The sequence below is a fragment of the Neovison vison genome, chromosome 8 (genome assembly GCF_020171115.1).
Source record: "Neovison vison isolate M4711 chromosome 8, ASM_NN_V1, whole genome shotgun sequence".
NCBI lineage: Eukaryota > Metazoa > Chordata > Mammalia > Carnivora > Mustelidae > Neogale > Neogale vison.
In genome coordinates this window covers 5,989,952-6,008,800 of record NC_058098.1, presented here as the reverse complement: position 1 = coordinate 6,008,800, position 18,849 = coordinate 5,989,952, and the positions used below count along the sequence as shown (strand labels likewise).

Genomic DNA, 18,849 nt, shown 5'->3' with positions numbered 1-18,849 from the left:
GCTTTGTTTTACTTTTTATTCCAACTTCCTTAATATAATATGCTGGCTTGACTTTTTTTCTTTTTAATCACCATACAAAGAACCCATTTGATGTTGGTTTGCATTCAGAAAGGGGAATCGTTCATATTTCAAGTAAAAGGATCCAACTTCCTGGTGGAATTATTCTCAGACCCACTAGTTCCTGTCTGTGCCCCTAAACCTTTTGAAATTGTGGTTCTAAAACATGTTCCTTAATTGACTGCCACCTTGAACCTCCATGTTCCAAGAAACACTGGGCATTTCTGAACCAGCTTCCTCCACCTGAAATTCCACACCCAGGAAAACCCCTTTGTTCTCTGTGGGTCATCTCCCCACAAAGTCAGCTACAGAAAGACAAGGGGCTTGGGTCTTAGGGGGTAAGAGGCAGTGGGGGTGCGTTTGGAAAAGCTCTGTGGTAGGGGAGAGCTTGGGGTGTCAGAACAAGCCAGAGGTGGAGGTAACGGACCATGACCCTTTGTATACCGAGGGCTGTCTTGATGGGCTCTCTGCAAAACAGGGCAGCGTGTCAAGGATCAGCCTCAGCGCAGACTGCAAAGCAGACTGCTTTCTCCTTGGGATGGGGTACATGGGGAATGTCCCATCTGATACCCCGCGTTACAAGTTCCACGTTGGGGACGGAAGGCGAGCTTCTCTCACGAGAGCGAGATGTTCTCTTCTCACTGACATGACTTCCGTCTGCTGTGCTCCCAAGAGTGCAGGGTTTTAGAGAACCAGCTTCCTCTGTGAGTACGGAAGCAGTCGTCACTCGCAGGAAGGTTATTTGGACAGTTGACAGCTGTGTTGTGGGAAGGAATATCTGCCCATTTGCCTCGCCCCTGCTTTATCTGCATCCATTATTCCAGCCTGACGGGCGGTGGGACCTGCTGGTCCCCCACCTCTGCCTCAAGCTGTGCACTTTCTTTCATCCAAAACAAGCAAATAAATAAGAAGATACTCGCATTTCCTTCATGCCAGGCGGGGTCGCCCTCGTGAGCAAAGGGACTCTGACCCTGTCCTCATAAGCTGCTACACCACTGGCCCTCCCCGTCTGCACAGACTCGGGTCCTCACCAGCCACACCATCCAATTCAGAACGCCCTTTCCAGGGACCGGCGCCTGGGGACAGTGGTGGGAAATGCAGGCTCCCTCTGCCAGCTTCTCCGGACTTGACCCTTTCCTTTCCTCAAGGCCCTGTCTTGCTTTCCAGCCTGTGTCCTGCCTGTGTCCACACATTATTCCTCCCCTGTTAGACCCTGACCCTGGCAGACAGCACCCATTTCCCTATAAAATCACCCATTGCCAGGCCCCTCCTGGAGACGTCCTTGTTTGAGAGAGGTCTGATGTGGAGCTGGGCAACTGTATCATTCTGAAGTTCGCCCCACCCTGGTTTCCCTGGCCAGGTCTGGAAGCTGTGGCCAGGAGCAGCCAGCGTGGTACCTGGTATGGGGACATTCATGACTTCTAGAGGATTCACTGGAGTCCAGTGATAGACACAGCCACCATGGCTGAGGGCCACACTTGGTCCCGTCTCCTCCTGCTGCCCCATCGACCCTCATCCCCAGGGACAAGTCCCGCGAGCGGTCCCCTGCTCCCTCCCCACCCCCACAAGTCCCTCCACTTTACACCCTGGACCCCACCTGCCTGTCCGGCGCACCACGGCGGCCCCTGCGTCATCAGATGAATAGTTAACACCCCAGACTCAAATCACAGCCTCGATCCCTCGAGAACATCAGAATCACCTGGGAAGTTCCCTGATACTGCAGATTCCCAGGCTCCCCGGCAGGACTCAGAGACCCTAGTACCCCGGACGTGGGGCCTGAGAATCTGCACTCTAGCCTGCTTCCCTGGTGGGGCTGACGCAGGCCGCTGTGGCACCCCGCCACCGGGCCTCCCCTCCCACCGTCCAGGCCCGCGGTTGGAGTGAAGGGCCGCCAGTCAGGGGTGGGCGCAGGGACAGGGCCTCTGCGCTGTCAGGGCTGCCTTTGTTGTGCGAGGCTAACTTGGAACTTGATCTGCGGACTCTACGGTGACGTCTCCTTCCCTCTGCTCTTCTCTCTCCAAGGCCCTCTTCACGATGCCCAGACCTGCACGGGCCTCGTTGCCAACGCTGCCTTCTCAGGTGTACGACGTGCCTGCCCAGAGCCGGGGCCCCCCAGCCCTGAAGGTGAGTGTCGGCCTGGCCCAGCTGTGGGGTTCCCCTAGGCAGGCAGATTGCTTTTCTGCATTGGGGCAAGTTGCACCCCCCCTCCCCGCACCTGCCTCCCCCGCCCCCCCCCCCCCCCCGGTGGCTGAGGTCTCTCACCCACAGGTGCCAGGTTCCCAGGGGGCTCCTCCCTGGGGTCGGGGGCGGGGGCGGGCTGGTCATCTCTAAGCTCAGACTCCTGAGGTGTCCTACACTCCTTGCTCTAGCTCACGTGTGATCTGCCTCTGGCCCGTGGATGAGCCCACTCCCTCCCTTCTCCTGGACACTCCCGGGGAACACAGCTGTGCCAGCAGAGAGAGGTGGCCTTGGGCACAAAAGTCTTAAATAAAGACACACGTGCAGGACTCACCTCACCTCACCCCCGCCCTCTTGACACTGTCTTTACTGAAAATGGTGACACTTTGTTCATCCTGAGTTTTTCACATTGTGATTTTTTTAAAATCTCGCATTCCATTATTATTTATCTTGATGACCAAGAATGTGGGGGGGGGCCCTCAACTGTTGTGGCCATGTTCTTCATTCTGATCCCTGCCCAGGAACAGGCCATCCCCAGCACAGCCATCAGATTCTCACCCTAACCTTTGCCCAAGCTGGAGGTAGTCCCTGTGCACATCGACCCCACACCCAGGTGGCACAATTCATCACTGAAGGTCCCATTGGTGCCCTTTCCACTCTGCTTGAGGAATGAAATGCATTGCACCCTTCCCCTGTGGGGAGGAATCAGTGGGAAACTCCCAGGTCAGCTCTCTCCAAAGAAAACCCCTCTCCAGAGTCCAGCTCGCTCTTTCTTTCTCTTTTTTTAAAGATTTTATTTATTTATTTGTCAGAGAGACAGAGAAAGAGCACAAGCAGGGGAACAGCAGGCAGAGGGAGAAGCAGGCTCCCTGCTGAGCAAGGAGACTGACATGGGACTTGATCCCAGGACCCTGAGATCATGGTCTGATCATGACCTGAGCCAAAGGCAGACGCTTAACCAACAGAGTTACCCAGGTGTCCCAAGAAGGCATCTTATTAAAGCACAAAGTCCACATTGTTGAAAACAGAACTACATAAACTTCCACCATACGAACATCATGACCAAAAGCCCCAAATTCCTTGGTGGTTTTTGTTTTCATTTGGAAACAAAACAAAGCAAAAACAAAAACAAAAATGCTGGCGTGGGCAGTTTGTGATGTGCGTCCATTGGGAAGGAAAAATCCAAGTTATCCTTTTCTGTCTTTCCCCCAGGAGCCAGAGAAGAGGCAATTATATGATATACCCCCCAGCCCCCAGAAGGCAGGACTGGGTCCCTCGGCCAGCCCACTGAGTGTGAGTATGACGAGGCACAGAGATTCGATGCTGGGAAAATGGGAGCATCCTCTGGGATGTTTTATTAGCCTGGTCAGATTGGGAAGGCAAATTCCTCATAATAGAGCTGATTTCATTTGAAACCCCCGATGGCAGCGGTGTTCAGGAGCAAGGTGAGCAATGTGGCTTGGGCAAGTCCTCTACCTTCTCTGTGCCTCAGTTTCTCATGATGGACTAATTGCGAGCATTGAGATAATCCCCGCAGACGACCCAGTACAGATGCAGTGCTTGGCACGGAGCAGAAGCTCAGTAGATCGTAGGTAAATGCCTCCTCCTCTCCTTCTTCTCCCTCCCCTCCTCTTGACTTGGTTAGTCTCGGAACCTCCACTTCCTGCTGACAAAGAGCAGAACTCTGTACGGGTTCGCATGTAGTTGTTATTGCTGAATTTTTTTAAAGTTTGGCTCTGGCTCCAAAAATGTCCTAGTAATAGTATATTCATCCTGACAAATAATTATACCTTAACCAATCAAGGACTTCCTCCTCCTCCTCCTCCTCCTCCTCCTCCCCCTCCCTCTTCCCCTCCCCTTCCTCCTCCCCTTTTTCCCCTCCCCCTCCTCCCTCTCCTCCTCCTCCTTCTCCTCCCCCTCCTCCTTTTTCTTCTTCATCTCAGAGATATGTTGTGTTAAGGTAGATTTTTATTTGTTTATAGGGGACATGCCTTAATTTGAAAATCTGGAATTCACATTCATCGTTGAATTGTCACACATTTACAGTACATATACCTACTCCCAAGTGTTCTGGGGGAGGCCTTACAAAAGAGAAGTCATCTACGCAGTGTCGTGAGGAACGTAGAGGAGGTTGTTAGAGGGAAAGGAAAGGGTCGGGCGGCCATGTAGAACAGAAGAACTAGTTTGAGCAAAATGAACCATAGCGGGCTAAGAGAGCACTCTGAGTTCAGGGGAAGTGAACCGCTAGGGTGACTGGACCCCTAAAGAGGCCAGTGCCTGCCATGCTGGGGAGGCTTCAAGGCGGGTACAAGTGGATAATGAAGGGCCTTGAGTGATCATGACAATGGGGACCCAGTGAAGGTGCTTGAGGAGGGGAATGACAATCAGATTTCCAAGAAGCACAGTACCCGGCACTTAGTAGGCCCCCAGTGTGATATACATTTGTCACATGGGTTGCTCGAATCCTCTTTGTATTGCTTCTGACCTGGGCATTTTTGTGTGGTTCTTCACAGGGACAGTGCGCGCCCCCGACATCAGCGATCGCCCCGAGGCGAGGTGGCTACAGCACGTTACCCAGCCCCCAGAAATCAGAATGGATTTATGACTCACCAGTGTCTCCAGAAAAAGCCGAAGGCACAAATGCATCTCTGAGCAGCTTTGTGGAAGAGTCAGAGCCCCACCGTCCCCCAGGGCCCATGTCCAGCTTCCAGAATCCTCTGAACAGCAGAACATGGTCCCACTATCCGCACCTGCATAAAAACGTGCCCATGCAGAAAAAACTCAGCCTCCCCGAAATTCCTTCTTATAAAGCCCTGGCACCCAGGGACACATTCCCCTTGGACGAGGGTGCTGGCTACAAGGTGCCTTCAAGCTTTCTGATCCCCCGGGTGGAGCAGCAGAACACCAAGCCCAACATCTACGACATCCCTAAAGCGACACCGAGCGAGCCTCAGGCGGTGAACGAGCCGGGGAGAGCCGGCGGGGCTCCGGAGATCGCCGCGGACCGCAGCTCCTCCTGGTTCTCGGGCCGGGCCCCCTCGCTGTGTCCGGACCCGGACCGGCTCTCCGTCTCCAGCTCGGACAGCAGAGCCAGCGTGGTCTCTTCGTGCTCCTCCACGTCCACGGACTCGTCGTCTGGCCCCTGCTTGGAGGAGTCAGGAAAGGAGCTCTCCTTGGACCCGGACTTGGCCAGAGAGACGGTCGCGGCTCTGCAGCACGAGGTGGCGAGCTCTGTCGCCAGCCTGATGCTCTTTGTCAGCAGGAAGTGGAGGTTCCGAGACTACCTGGAGGCCAACCTCGGCGCCATCCGCAGCGCGGCCGACCGCGTGCAAGAATCCTTGAGAGCGTTTCTGGATTTTGCCCGCGGGGTCCGTGGGACGGCCTGTAACCTCAGCGACACGAACCTTCAGGCCAGGATTAGGGACCAGCTACAGACCATCTCCAACTCCTACCAGATCCTGCTTGGGACGAAGGAAAGCCTGGATAGCTGCAAGTGGTCCTTGGAAGTCCTTGTGACGAACAAAGTCCAAAACAGCCCAGATGACCTCGAGCGATTTGTCATGGTGGCGCGGATGGTTCCAGAAGACATCAAGAGGTTTGCCTCCATTGTCATTGCCAACGGGAGGCTCCTTTTCAAACAGAACTGTGAAAAGGAAGATACCTTGCAGATGACCCCCCATGGACAACTGAAACCTGCAAAATGCATCCAGCTTCCCCAAAGGGAAATTGAACCATACGAAAGAAGTACTCCTTTTAATAAACAAAAGGAAAATGAACACTCCCCTGAGCTACTAAAGAAAAATGGGACAATTATGTGTGAACCGGTGAGTTCAGGGTGGTACAATATAAGGAGGCTTTCAAATTTTATCTGGAGTGGTCGCCCATCAGTTAGATGCTAAGAAGCTTTCACTAACTGTTAGATAGTTCAATAATTGGATATGAAAAGATACTCATCTTTCAATAATTTTTGAGAGACATTGGTTCCATTTTTTTAAAAAATAAAAGTCATGAAAGTAGTGTTCTAAATGAAATCTTAATAAGAAGTAAGATTAAGGGACACCTGGGTGGCTCAATGGGTTAAAGCCTCGGCCTTCCACTCAGGTCATGATCCCAGGGTTCTGGGTTTGAGCCCCACATCAGGCTCTCAGCTCAGCTGGGAGCCTACTTCCCCCTCTCTCTCTGCCTGCCTCTCTGCCTACTTGTGATCTCTGTCTGTCAAATAAATAAATAAAATCTTTAAAAAAAAAAAGAAGTAAGATTAAACACTTTCATATTAAGGCATGTAGGATATCTTCTGGAAAGCCCCATGGGGTTTATCCCTAATACTAGAGTTAGGAAGGACTTTGAAAACCTTTTGAAATCTGTTCCTTGAGCCCCTTTTTTTAATCTCATCACCCAGTTTCCTTGCATTTTTGAAAGCTGTTGATTTAGTCATTGTTTTTGTGTTTCTTAGAAACAGAAGAGGAAGTGTAAACACCCTTCCAACTGCCTATGGTCTTAGCAGTCTCCAGACTGCAGCTACTGTTAGAAATTCTTTGCTGCATGAGTTTGGACTCTGTAGAAAGAGAACCTCTCATTCAAGGATTGCGAGAGCCAAGAGGCACGGCACGTAACCTGGGGATAACATGACTTGGCCCTTTTAGCCCTAGTCTTGCATAGTATTTTGTTAAAATGCATGCTGGTTAATAGTACAGCTTTCACACATTCTAGAGAAGCTAGAAATCTGGGTATTTCTCATTCCCTAATTTAAAAATATAGACATAGATATAAAGAGGTATAATATATATAAATAGAAACAGAAATATAAATGTATATATAATTTTTTAAAAACTCATATGTCCTTGTATTAAGCCGTGTTGGTAGGCAAAATTCAGTCCTTGGTCTTGCAAAGTCTCCTTTGTTGAAAAAAGGCATCAGCCCTCTGAAACTAATATACTACATGCTAATTAATTGATTTTAATTTTAAAAAGACATCTGGAGGCAGAACCACTGACAAAAATATAAAGAGAAATGTTCAAGTTTTTAAAAATGGACTTAAATACTTCTGTACAGGGGTGCCTGGGTGGCTCAGTGGGTTAAAGCCTTTGCCTTCAGCTCGAGTCATGATCCCAGGGTCCTGAAATCAAGTCCCACATGGGGCTCTCTGCTCAGCAGGGAGCCTGGTTCCTCCTCTCTCTCTCTCTCTCTCTCTGTGTGTGTCTCTCTGCCTACTTGCGATATCTGTCTGTCAAATAAATAAATAAAATCTTCGGAAAAAAAAATTCTGTACAGTGTAAAAACCAGTCACATTGGTAATTGGAAGGGATTTCGTTTTTCAGAAGTCGTCTAACCTAGAAGAGACAGAAAAAGCCATCTCGGAAGGAAGGTCGGATGAAAACAAAAACTGGGAAGGACAGGTAAGTGATAGCGCTGTGTCTCCCAGACTTCTGACTCACACATTTTTTATCCCTTGAGATGCCTCCTGCGATGAACGAGTTGGTGTGCTAGTCATTACCCCCTTGGGAGTAGCTGTTTTTGTGACAGTTTTTCCTGTCTGCAGTAGAAGGAGCCCTGAACAAGTCCAGTGAAGCCTAGGACACGGAGCATGAGTCTTGAACCATTAGTGACCTAGTTCTCGGCTGTCTGCAGGTTTATCACGGGTGGGACTGACCTGACCTTTGGCAGCTCGGACTCCCACTCCCTTTGACAGCCTCTTTTAATGCTTCTGATTACAGTAGAAAAGATATTTTGGTTTGGAGTTTGTGTATCATCAACACCTTTTTGACACTTGATGTTTCTTTTTCGTTTTTTTTTTGTTTGTTTGTTTGGTCAAAGATGTTATCATTGTGCTTATTTTTAGTGGTTACCTTCTACTGGTGGCAAATGACAATGATTTTCCAGTTACCAATTTGAAGCATTTCCGTTAAACGAATATAAGTAAAACCAGTAAATTCCTTTAAAGACAAAGATGGAGCAAGTCAGGTTAAAAGGGAGACCAAAAGGGCATCAATTGTGAAAGTTGTCTGAGTACCTGAAACCTGGGATCACTGAGCCAGGTCAACTCCCCGGCTGGGGGTGGGTGGGGGTGGAGGAGGGAGAATGGATGCCTCATGACGTGGACAAGACCGTTCATTTTCTCGGGGGCAAACTGGGACAAGGACCCCAAGCTGGAAGTCCTAGGTCAGGGAGCCAGCATGGTCAGATCCTGGGGAGGGCTCCCCTCTGTCTTCTCCGGTCCTCTCGTGCAGAGAGCAGAGAAGGGAAGTGACCTCTGACAAGGGCACTATTCCCATCACGAGGCCCCACCCAAATGGCCTCATCCAATCCCAGAGACCTTCCACGGGCTCATATCCTACTTCCTTCATGTTATGGGGTAGAGTTTCAACAAAGGGGGGGAGGCACAAAAAAATCAGACCCGCACACTGTCAGTGCTTCCAAGCTAGGAGTTTTGAGATGGAAGGGAGATGAGAGAGAGCAGTTTAACGAAAAGACTTAGCCGGCTCAACTTAGAGCTGGCTCTTCATTTTGCTAAGTGAATGGCCACGGGCAGGCCCCCCACTTCAGAGAGCTCCAGTCTTCCCACCTGTCCTAACGAAGGGTCTTTGGATGGTTACCTGGAGTGGCTGCCCGTAAGCTGGATGCTGAGAACCTTTCAATAGTGCCTGGGCTTTGGGAGGATACTGGTTCCACATTTTGGAAAATACAACTCATGGAAGTAAAATTCTAGATGAAATCTTACTAGAAATTTGGAGAAATATCATAACATTAGGGAGCTAGGTCAACATACTTGGATTTCTTCTAGAAATTTTGGGGGCTCAGGTTTATTGCTGATAACAGAATTAAAGATTTTTCTTAAATCCTTTAAAATCTGTTCTTTGAGTAAATTTTAAAATCTCACCATCAGGGCGCCTGGGTGGCTCAGTGGGTTAAGCCGCTGCCTTCAGCTCAGGTCATGATCTCAGGGTCCTGGGATCGAGTCCTGCATCATGCTCTCTGCTCAGCAGGGAGCCTGTTTCCTCCTCTCTCTCTGCCTACTTGTAATCTCTCTCTGTCAAATAAATAAATAAAATCTTTAAAAAAAAAATCTCACCATCAAGTTTTCTCTTATTTTTTTTAAGTTATAGATTTAGACATTGTCTAATGTTTTGTCTAATGGAATGGGCAGCTAATGGTTTGTTGGGAGTACTGAAAAAGTGTTTATATTCTTAACGTGAAATTATATAGACAACAAAATATGTAAGATTGTATATATAAATACTATAATTCATATGTTAACAGTGCTTTGAAAAGATTAGTTTGTTAGGCAGATGGTGCACTGTGGAGCTTCCCAAAACAAAACTTCCCAAAAAAAAGTCTAGAAAATTGAGCAAATTAGGAAACAGGAGACAACCATAGCCTGGTGATCAAATCTGTCTCTTACCAATGGTTTTCTTCCCTTTTCCAGAATCCTAGCTCCCTCATCCTGCAACCTTTGAGTCAGCAGAATCCTGAGAAGAGATTCCAACTTTCTGAACACTGTCGGCTCTATTTTGGGGCGCTCTTCAAAGCCATCAGTGTATTTAACCACAGCCTCAGCAACAGCCAGCCTCCCGAGGTCTTCATCACGCAGAGCAAGCTGGTCATCATGGTGGGGCAGAAGCTGGTGGACACGCTGTGCAAGGAGACCCAGGAGAGGGACGTGCGCAACGAGATTCTTTGCGGCAGCAGTCACCTGTGCAGCCTGCTCAAGAACCTCGCGCTGGCCACCAAGCATGCCGTGCTCAAGTACCCCAGCCCTGCAGCCCTGGGACACCTCCAGGCCGAGGCCCAGAAGCTGGAGCAACACACTCGGCAATTCAGAGGGACGTTAGAATGAGCCTCCTTCCCCCTCCGTCTCCTCGTTAACCCCTTAGCCTCAGCTTTCCCAGCCCGACGTGTGCAACTCTGTCCTACAGGCAAAGCCAACCTGGGGATGCACCAATTAGTACACGCTGGTATTATCGAGTGGCTAAACAACCCCAGGACATTGACTTAGCCCAGAGAGGTCCAGGTATAAGAAAGAACTTTGCGGAGTTTTTAGCATAGCCTGTGGAGTCAGTGTACGCAGGGATGTTGTAGAAACCAATTTTATATTGGTCAAATGTATGCCTGCCTTAAAATCATTCATTCAGGACTTATTTATTGGGCATCTACTTATGTCAGATTCTAGGTGCTGGGCATATAGCCGTGAACCAGAGACCTTGCCCTCAGGGAGCTTACAGTCTAGTGGGGAGATAGACAATAAGTGATGAAGAATTGCATGCACAAATTGTCAGGTGTTAGCAAGACGGTAAAGGAGGAGGGACTGATTCTCAAATGATGAATTTCTGTTGCATCCATTAGCAGATGTGATAAGTTTTTCATTTTCAATTGAATTAAGTCTGTAAGATTTGGTACAAATCATGTACCTGCATCTTATACAACATATATATATATATATATATGCTATTTTACCTTAACTGAGTTAAAGATACACCTTATATTTACAACATAACGTGTTCTGTTGAGTTCCTTATTAATTTATTTTGTATTAATAGTCTATGTTGATAAATTCAGTATGTTTACTCAGAAAAGGCTTATATTACAACAGTCGCCAGTCTGTGACCATTTGTAATGTTATGTAAATATAATCATGAACTGAAGCATTCTGTGTCGCAATCCTCTCTTCGGCAAAGTTGGTGATCCCCATGTCACCCAGGTTCTGATATGAAAGCGAAGCCACCCACGTTTGCTTTTCTTATTCAAATGTCTCTCCCCAAAGTGTGCAAGGAGATACCGTAGAGGCCAGGTGCTCATGCCCGAGGCTAGTGCGGCAAAAACAAAGCCATCCCTTGTGGTGGGGCAACGGGAGGTGTGGTGTGGACAGGATACCCATTGCTGGGCACAGATCTGAAAGCGGTGCAGAGCTCCCCTCAAGTCAAACCACCTGCTCTTCCTCTCCTTGCGGCTGGGTCTGCAGCTCACGTTGCTATGGTGACACCATCTCTACTTTGCTTCAGGTGAAGGTCCATGTCTCCTATACACATCCCAGCCACCAAACACCTTTGTAACCTGGAACCAGCATCCTCGGGCTGGAAGTTATCTGAAATGTCACCAGCCTGCCTGCTACTCTGCCCTTAGCAGGCACTTCTAAGTGGTTGACTGTTAGAAAGCTGCTTGTTTTCACTGAGTTGCTCCTAGGGTCTCTAAAGAAGGATGGCATCTTTGTGAAGCTTGCTGGCTTCTCCACACTAGAACAGAGATGCCGCATTCTTTGAACAGCTGTGATCTGTATTGGCAAGAACTCCTATTGCAGGTGATAAAAACCATATCCAACTTTTCTTAAGCAATAAAGGAAAGTTATTGACTCAAGTGTCTTAAAATAACCCAGGGACAGACTGGCTTCAAGGACAGCTGGTGTGGGTGCCCAGTTTTTCAGTCCCACTTTCTCTGTGTTAACTCTCGTGATTGCAAGGTGGCTGCCCCAGGTTATGTCTTTCGTTTGTGGCTGGAAGAAACGAAAGAGGCTTGATTCTGCTTGGCCTAACTTAGAGCAGGTGCCTGCCCCTGAAATCCCCAGGACAAGGAGAGAATGTAGTACTCAGGTTGACCTAGACTTGGGATTCACCCCTCCCCATGTGTACATGCATGTGTGTGCACACACACACACACATACACTCTCCCATGTGTCCTGAGTGAGGGAAAGAATAGCCCTGCCAAGAGCTATGACATGTCTGGGATCCCCCTGCTTTAAATTAACAAGTTAGCCTGCTACTTACATGGATATTTCAAGAAGACATAAGATTCTGGGGTCAACAACTATGTCTGGGGTCCCCAAGACCATGGCTGGTCCAGTGATTCACAAGGAGGAATCCCAAGACTTAGCCTTGTGTACCTACTCATGACTCTGATCTAGTACAGTGAAAAGAGACAGCAGAGGGAAAAGCTCAAAGAGTTTGGTACAGAGGAAACCAGGCTGAAGTGGCCAAGAGTCCTCTCGCTGCGGTCACAAGGGGCACTTTTAATTCCCTCAGCAACAAATTGTGACAACATCCATGAGGTGGTGCCAGCCAGGGAAGGTCATGAGAGCCTCACCTCCAGGACTCCATGGGGTTGATCGTGTCGGCAGTCTTTACATGGTACATTCCCGAATTCCAGACTCTCCAAAGGCAAGCAGGTGTCCAGAATGAACCACATTGTGTATACAAACAGTTTTGGCACGTGGACCCATTCTCAACTCCAGGGATGGTGGGAACCCTCCCCAAATCCAAGTTTTTACAAACAACCAAAGGTCATCCTGGCAAGCCAGCCTTTCTAAGAATATTATTTAGGCTTGCTATGTCAACTCTTCCACCCAGAGACACGGGATTTTCCTTACAGCCTTGCAAGCAGCTTATGCTTATATCATTTCCACCTCACCCCATGTCCCAGGGCAGAGCAAAAGAAGGCACGGGTGAAGCCACTCGCACACTGAGTTTGTGCCAAAGCCGAAGAGCTTAGCACAGGCAGACCCGGTCTTTCCTAGCAGCTTCTGCACAAACCTAACCAAGACTTGCCTTAGAGGCAGACAGGATCTTTACGATACTGGGCAGCAAGCAAACCTGCCTTTGTGCTCTGGAGAGAGACATGATCTCTGTCTTCTAAGGCTTTTTGCTAAAAATCACCTTAAAGGGGTAATTCAGAACAAAATTTCACCAATGCCTGTGCTGGAAGGACATGCAGGGACAGGGATGGTGCGGGGAGGCACTAGTACCTGTATTCCAGCCAGCAAGATGATTTTTGCACCATAGTAATAACAGCACGTATTTATTAAGGGACTACTACATTCCACATCCTGTCTTAATGCTTTAGCTGTTTTAACTCTTTTGGTCCCTCATACGTGAGAGGCTCTAACAGGTAATCAACAGATCCCCATTGCTTTCAGAATACTATCGATGTATGTACGCAGATAGGCAGATCAATATATAGGGAGACATATCTGTCTACGTAACATTTGCGGGGGTTCTCTGCATGTATTTTGAGACAAGTTCAAACCAACCAATTCAAGCCCTTGTTGATAAAATACAAAACCATTGGGTTGAAAATAATGAAAGCTGCTGCTCTTAGCTAAATGTGTTTCCTTCCCTTTTTTTTTTTTTTTTTTTTTTTTTTAGGAAGGGCAGTTATGAGATGAGTTTCCTCTAATTCGATCAGATAATTGTTTCTGAAAAACACTGAAAAGTAATATCACAGTTTTTAACTTTTAACAATGTTTTGCTAAGTAGTTTTCTTTTATGCCCAGAATTCTGTGCCGCTTCCTCTCAAAGTAGGAAGAGGAAATGGTGGGCGGTGTGCTGGTGATAGCAACTTGACCTCAATTAAGCTGAATTTCATCTGGAGGATGGAAGTGGTGAAGGCCCTCGTTGAGAGATCTTCTGTGTGACAAGCACCGGGGAGCCGTGTTTCTGGTTTGGGGGCAACTAGCCTTCTTTTTCTTTTTTTTTTTTAAATAAAACATCTCTTTAAAATTTCATATTCTCCCCAAGGATCCACCCAGGTCTCCAAATCTGTCCATTTACAAAGGTTGCCCATTTGTGTAGGTGGTTTGCTAATGCCCTTTTCCTTTCTTTTATTCCTTGAACGACTATTTATTGCACATCTCCTATCCACCAGGCCTCTACTGGTCACTAGAGCTGCTACAGGGGACAAACCAAAGGTTCTGCACCTTCCAGCCTTTGTTCCAGCTGAGGGGGATGGGAATCCAGGGCCAGGGAGAGGTGGGATGAGTGAGGCACTCTTCTTGAATGCAAAATATAAGGGGGCGCCCAAAACCTTTGTAATCAAGATACATTGTATTTTGAGGCAATGTTTTAAAAAATCACAACCAGTGCAAAGAAGTCCATGTTAAACAAGATACCAAAACTTAGATTTATAACATGAGGTCAGTGGCGTAAGTGCAATGATGAAATTCAATCAAGGTGGTGGTAGTGAATAGGAGGAATGGGGGGGTGCTCTTTTACTGGGAGACGTCAAGGAAGAAGCTCTACGGAAACACCCCCCCACCCCTCCTGCCAGGAGCAGACACTGAGTCACTCAAGGGAGGCAATCTAGAAACCAGTGGGAAAAGAGAGTTCCTGGAGAAGGAACAGCAAGGTAAGTACCCAGAAGCGGAAATGAACCTGGAGCTCTCAAGGGAGAGAAGGGACCAATGTGGTTGGAACCAAGAGAGGAAAGGGAACATGGGTGATATCAGCTGGGATGGGTAGCTAAAGGCCAGTTCACGAAAGGCCTGTGTATTCCTGAAATACTTTTAATGTTTCCCTAAAACTGAAAATCAAAAGTAATTGTTTTTGGTCTTGAATTATGTCAGGATGAATTACTTCTAGCTTTCCACTTTATTTGACTTTAACCCTCTTTGGGACATCCTCAGAAGTGTAACCGTATGTGATGGTTGTGATACTCTCGAAGAATCCTAACACACAGGCTTCTGTCATTTTTTCATGCTAACTCTTAAAATGAGTCACTCTGCGTGCCTGCCTTGTCCAGACAGAATTGTAAACTCCAGCTATGGGAGAGCACTATGGGAGGGCAGCTCTCACCGGAAATCAAACCCTCAACGTTCAGGAGGCTGAAACATTTGGGAAAGATTCTAACAGGCAGTAGGAGCGCTTAAAGTTCTTAGCCTGAGCCTCAGCAGGGGAAGCATGAAATACATCGATGTGTAAACTGTAGCAAGATTTTCTATGTACTACTGGATATTTTTCTGGAGAGTAAGTCCAAAGTTTTCATCAAATTCTCTATCAGGTCCAATGACACCAAAGAGGTTAAGAAATACTGGTTTTGCCAGAGGATGATGGTTTTCTTTTTCCTGGTTTTATTCCTTTCCTGTCCTTTAAATCCACAGTTCGACTGGGGCAGTTGTCACCAAAGATCCTTGCAAGGGAATATCCTGCATTGGTTCATTCCGCAAAAACAGTGGAAAGTAACAGCAGCTAATGACACCAGTGTCACCGTGCCTGGAACAAAACAGCTCAAGTCATGGAGCTGACACTCAGCCAGCTCTCAACACAAATTAATTGCTGTTGATGATATTAACTCCTCAAACCTTAAGCTGTGTATTGGCTGCAGCACAGAGTAGCCTAAAAACCAATACTCTAAATGAGGACACCAAGGAGGAAGAGAAAAAAAAATCCAGCTGCCCGAGCTTCAGCATCCACCCAGCTGGCCCTGCGGGGCGCCACAGAAGCTTTGGGGGAGAGGCTAAGGAACATGGCATAGTCACAAGAGCCTCATCTGAGAATGCCTCCTAACCTGCACTCCTTTTACTCAACTGCTGTGTGCCCCTGACCCAAGATTGTACACCTCAGTCTCAGGTTTGTCATTTGGGAAATGGAAGGCATTATATGCCCTATGTCCTAAATTACAAAGACAGAGGAAACAGTGCCTCCAAATCCCCCAGTGGAGTCATGGTTTAATAAAGAGTGGTTATTTTATTTTAATTTCTCCAAATGAACTTGGTGAAGGTAAGATCAAGTCGCCAGAAAAGAGCACTGGTTGGAGAGTCTAGATCTTTGCATTCATGGTATTCTGCAACCTGACTTTCTGTCCTTCGGGGACAGAGGGGAGAAAACTAATCTTGTAGCCTAGTCCCAGCTCTCCCTCTTACTAGCTGTGGGACCTTGGCTAAGTCCCTTAATCATTCCTGGCTTTTATTTCCTAACTTGTAAACGGATTCTCATAGCACTTACACCAGATTTAGGGGCTGCCAAAACTGGATTCGTCCCCCTCCCTGAATGTGTCTTGTACTTCCTCTTGGTTTACTGAGGAAATGAATATTAAGTGTGTCAAAGGTTCCACTCACTGAGGACACAATGGGGACTAAAGCGTAGTCCCTACCATCACAGAGTTTACAATTTCTGTGAGCGGCATAAAAAATAAATCATAAGGCAATGAGAGACGAACTGATTAAAGGGGTTATATTGTTTTAATTCTCATTCATTGCAGTAAAAGATAACGCAATGTAACAATCCGTGAAGTTTTTATATCACATATTTTCCGTTCCCAACTGGGGAATATTTTCAGATTTTTTTTTTTTTTTTAAGTCTCTCTTTGGTCAACAAGGTGACGTCCAATTATGTAGGTCCACCCTGCTCGCCGTGGTTAGACTTTCCCCCAAATATTCCTAATAATCAAGGAACCACTGGAACCATAGTCAAGAGGATAGACGCAGACAGTCGTGGATTTTAGCAGGGGTTTTGCAAGGATCTGTGTGCTCGTTAAGACGCAGCCCGTCTCCGGGGAAAGGCAGGTAAACATCAGTGTGGCTTGTACAGCGGCCTCTCTTCACTGTACCTGATTATTAGTAAACAGACACAGGAGGCTGCGAACCGCACACATGCACGTACAGACTCTTTGCAACTCTCCCCCATAGACCGTATGCAAGGCACGTCGAAGCTCCGGGCCTCAGAGGGTCGTACGTCCCCACAATCTGCTCCACCTCCACGTCACAGGATTTGCTGCGAGCGCTCGACACCGCGGCGCTCCGTGCAAAGTTCTCGTTTAACCCCCCGGGCGCCCTTCACCTGCATCGCAGCTGCATTAACAAAATGCAGACCCTTCGGTCGCGGCACTCCCGCCCCAGGACGCGCCAGACCCACAGTCAGACACGCTAGGGTGGAACGAGGTGTAAGGAAGGGGGGATGACTTGCTCCCGAGTCCCCCCTGCCCCCCGCAGCGCGGCGAGCGGTCGCCGGGGCGCAGCAGAAACCCTGCCCCCGCCGGAAGGGGGGAGGAACGGGCCGGGCGCGGAGATGGGGACGCTCCGCCTGCCCCTGAGCCGGCGAGGACCCGCTCGAGTCCAGGCAGCCCGAACAGCCCCGCCTCGCCCAGCGCCGAGCGACGCTCTCCCTGGCAACTGGGGCTTGGCCACGGAGCCGCCCCGCCGCGGCGCGGCCGGCGTGTTGCGTCATCCCAGCGCGCCGGAAGTGACTGCGGCGGTCGCCAGGGACCCCCCGGAAGTGGTCGCTGCGGAGTGTAGCTGCTGACTCTTGACTCCTGGTTTGCGATGGGTTGCGACGGAGGAACAATCCCCAAAAGACACGAGCTGGTGAAGGGGCCGAAGAAGGTTGAGAAGGTCAGAGACGTGGGTCCGGTGGGGACCCGCCGTAGTGGGGTCCCCAGGGAATGGGGGTGGGGGCGGGGAGCTAGTGGGGTTCCTGACGCCGCCGTGCTCATTTATCTCACTTGGAGAATTCCGGATTAACAACAGTATTAGGATCGGCCTCTTACTGAGTGCTTGCCGTTGCCATTCACCTGGCGGCGTGCTTAGTATGGGGTAGCGCGTACAGTTCTCACGGCAGCCCTGTGGACACGTAGTGTCACGATCCTCGCTTTTCAGACCTTGAAATTGAGGGCCAAGAGGACAAAATTGCAACGCTGGTAAGTGGCAGGGCCAGGATTTACAGCTTATCTGCGCCGTCAGTTACAGTGATACAGACGGCCGCTGTTTATTGAGCTTTGTACACACGTAACTTCACTTTCTCCGGGAATTCGTCCCAAAGGTTCTTTTATCCACATGTGATCAGGTCCTTCTCGTATCTTGCCACCCTGCACACTGCCTCCGTGGCTGATTAGTGTCAGCCACAGATAAAAATAAGCTCCCTGTGGCACAGTCTTGCCTTTCCCCTGTACAGCTAGCGCAATTCCTGGCCCAGTAAATACGGTGATTAAATGAATACGTGAATAGTTCTTTTTTTTTTTTTTTTGAGATTTCCTTCTTTATTTATTTGATAGGCAGAGATCACAAGTAGGCAGAGAGGCATGCAGAGGGTGGTGGGGAAGCAGGCTCCCTGCTGAGCACAGAGCCCGATTTGGGGTTTGATCCCAGGACCCTGAAATCATGACCTGAGCCAAAGGCAGAGGCTTAACCCTCCGAGCCACCCAGGCACCCCATGAGTGGATAATTCTTAATTCTCACAGGTAACTGAGAAGAACTGTATATGATAATTTCATGTTATTGACAGCAAAATTGAGTCAGTAACATGACCAAAATCACAACGGGTAGGTAATGAAGCCAGGAGTTCCAAACATTTTTTTTATTCAGGAATTCAAAGTTAGCATTGATAATTACTTTACTTTCTTAAGCCTTTATTTTTTAAATAAGCTCTGTGCCCATTGTGGGGCTTGAACTCATGACCTCGAGATAAAGAGTCAGGTGGTTTACCAGTTAAGGCAGGTGCCCCACATTAGTGATCACTTTTTTCCCCTAAGATTTATTTATTTATTTAAGAGAGAGAGAGAGAGAGAGAGAGAGAAAGCACAAGCAGGGGAGCAGGAGGGAGAGGGAGAGGGAGAAGCAGAATCCCCACTGAGCAAGCAGCCCAATATGTGGCTCCATCCCAAGATCCTGGGATCATGACCGAGCCAAAGGCAGACTGAGCGGTGCCCCAGTAATTACTTTTTACTAACAGAGGGCATGTAAAGTAGCTAACAGTGTGGCACACGTGGATGCTGCACATACTCTCCAGCAGCTAGAAAATCTTTATAAAAGGTGCATCTCCTGTATCACTACTATATTTCAAATCCTCCATCAGCTTTTTGTCATATTCAGAACAAAACCATACAAGGTCCTGTATGATCGGATGGCTTGCCTCTCCATCG

The 18,849-nt window shown here is 48.4% G+C and overlaps 2 protein-coding genes across 4 annotated transcripts in view; both read left to right on the top strand.

Annotated features, from left to right (window-relative positions):
• CASS4 (Cas scaffold protein family member 4) overlaps positions 1-10,645 on the top strand; it is a 34,342-nt gene extending 23,697 nt beyond the window's left edge. For both annotated transcript variants that reach the window (XM_044262788.1, XM_044262786.1), the window contains 5 exons: positions 2,080-2,181; positions 3,448-3,528; positions 4,749-6,059; positions 7,554-7,631; positions 9,659-10,645. In XM_044262788.1, the coding sequence (XP_044118723.1) occupies positions 2,080-2,181; positions 3,448-3,528; positions 4,749-6,059; positions 7,554-7,631; positions 9,659-10,069 (1,983 nt within the window). In that variant the 3' untranslated portion in view covers positions 10,070-10,645. The remainder of the gene's footprint in view (positions 1-2,079; positions 2,182-3,447; positions 3,529-4,748; positions 6,060-7,553; positions 7,632-9,658) is intronic.
• Positions 10,646-17,187: 6,542 nt separating this feature from the next.
• RTF2 (replication termination factor 2) overlaps positions 17,188-18,849 on the top strand; it is a 40,526-nt gene continuing 38,864 nt past the window's right edge. For both annotated transcript variants that reach the window (XM_044262785.1, XM_044262784.1), the window contains exon 1: positions 17,188-17,323. In XM_044262785.1, the coding sequence (XP_044118720.1) occupies positions 17,255-17,323 (69 nt within the window). In that variant the 5' untranslated portion in view covers positions 17,188-17,254. The remainder of the gene's footprint in view (positions 17,324-18,849) is intronic.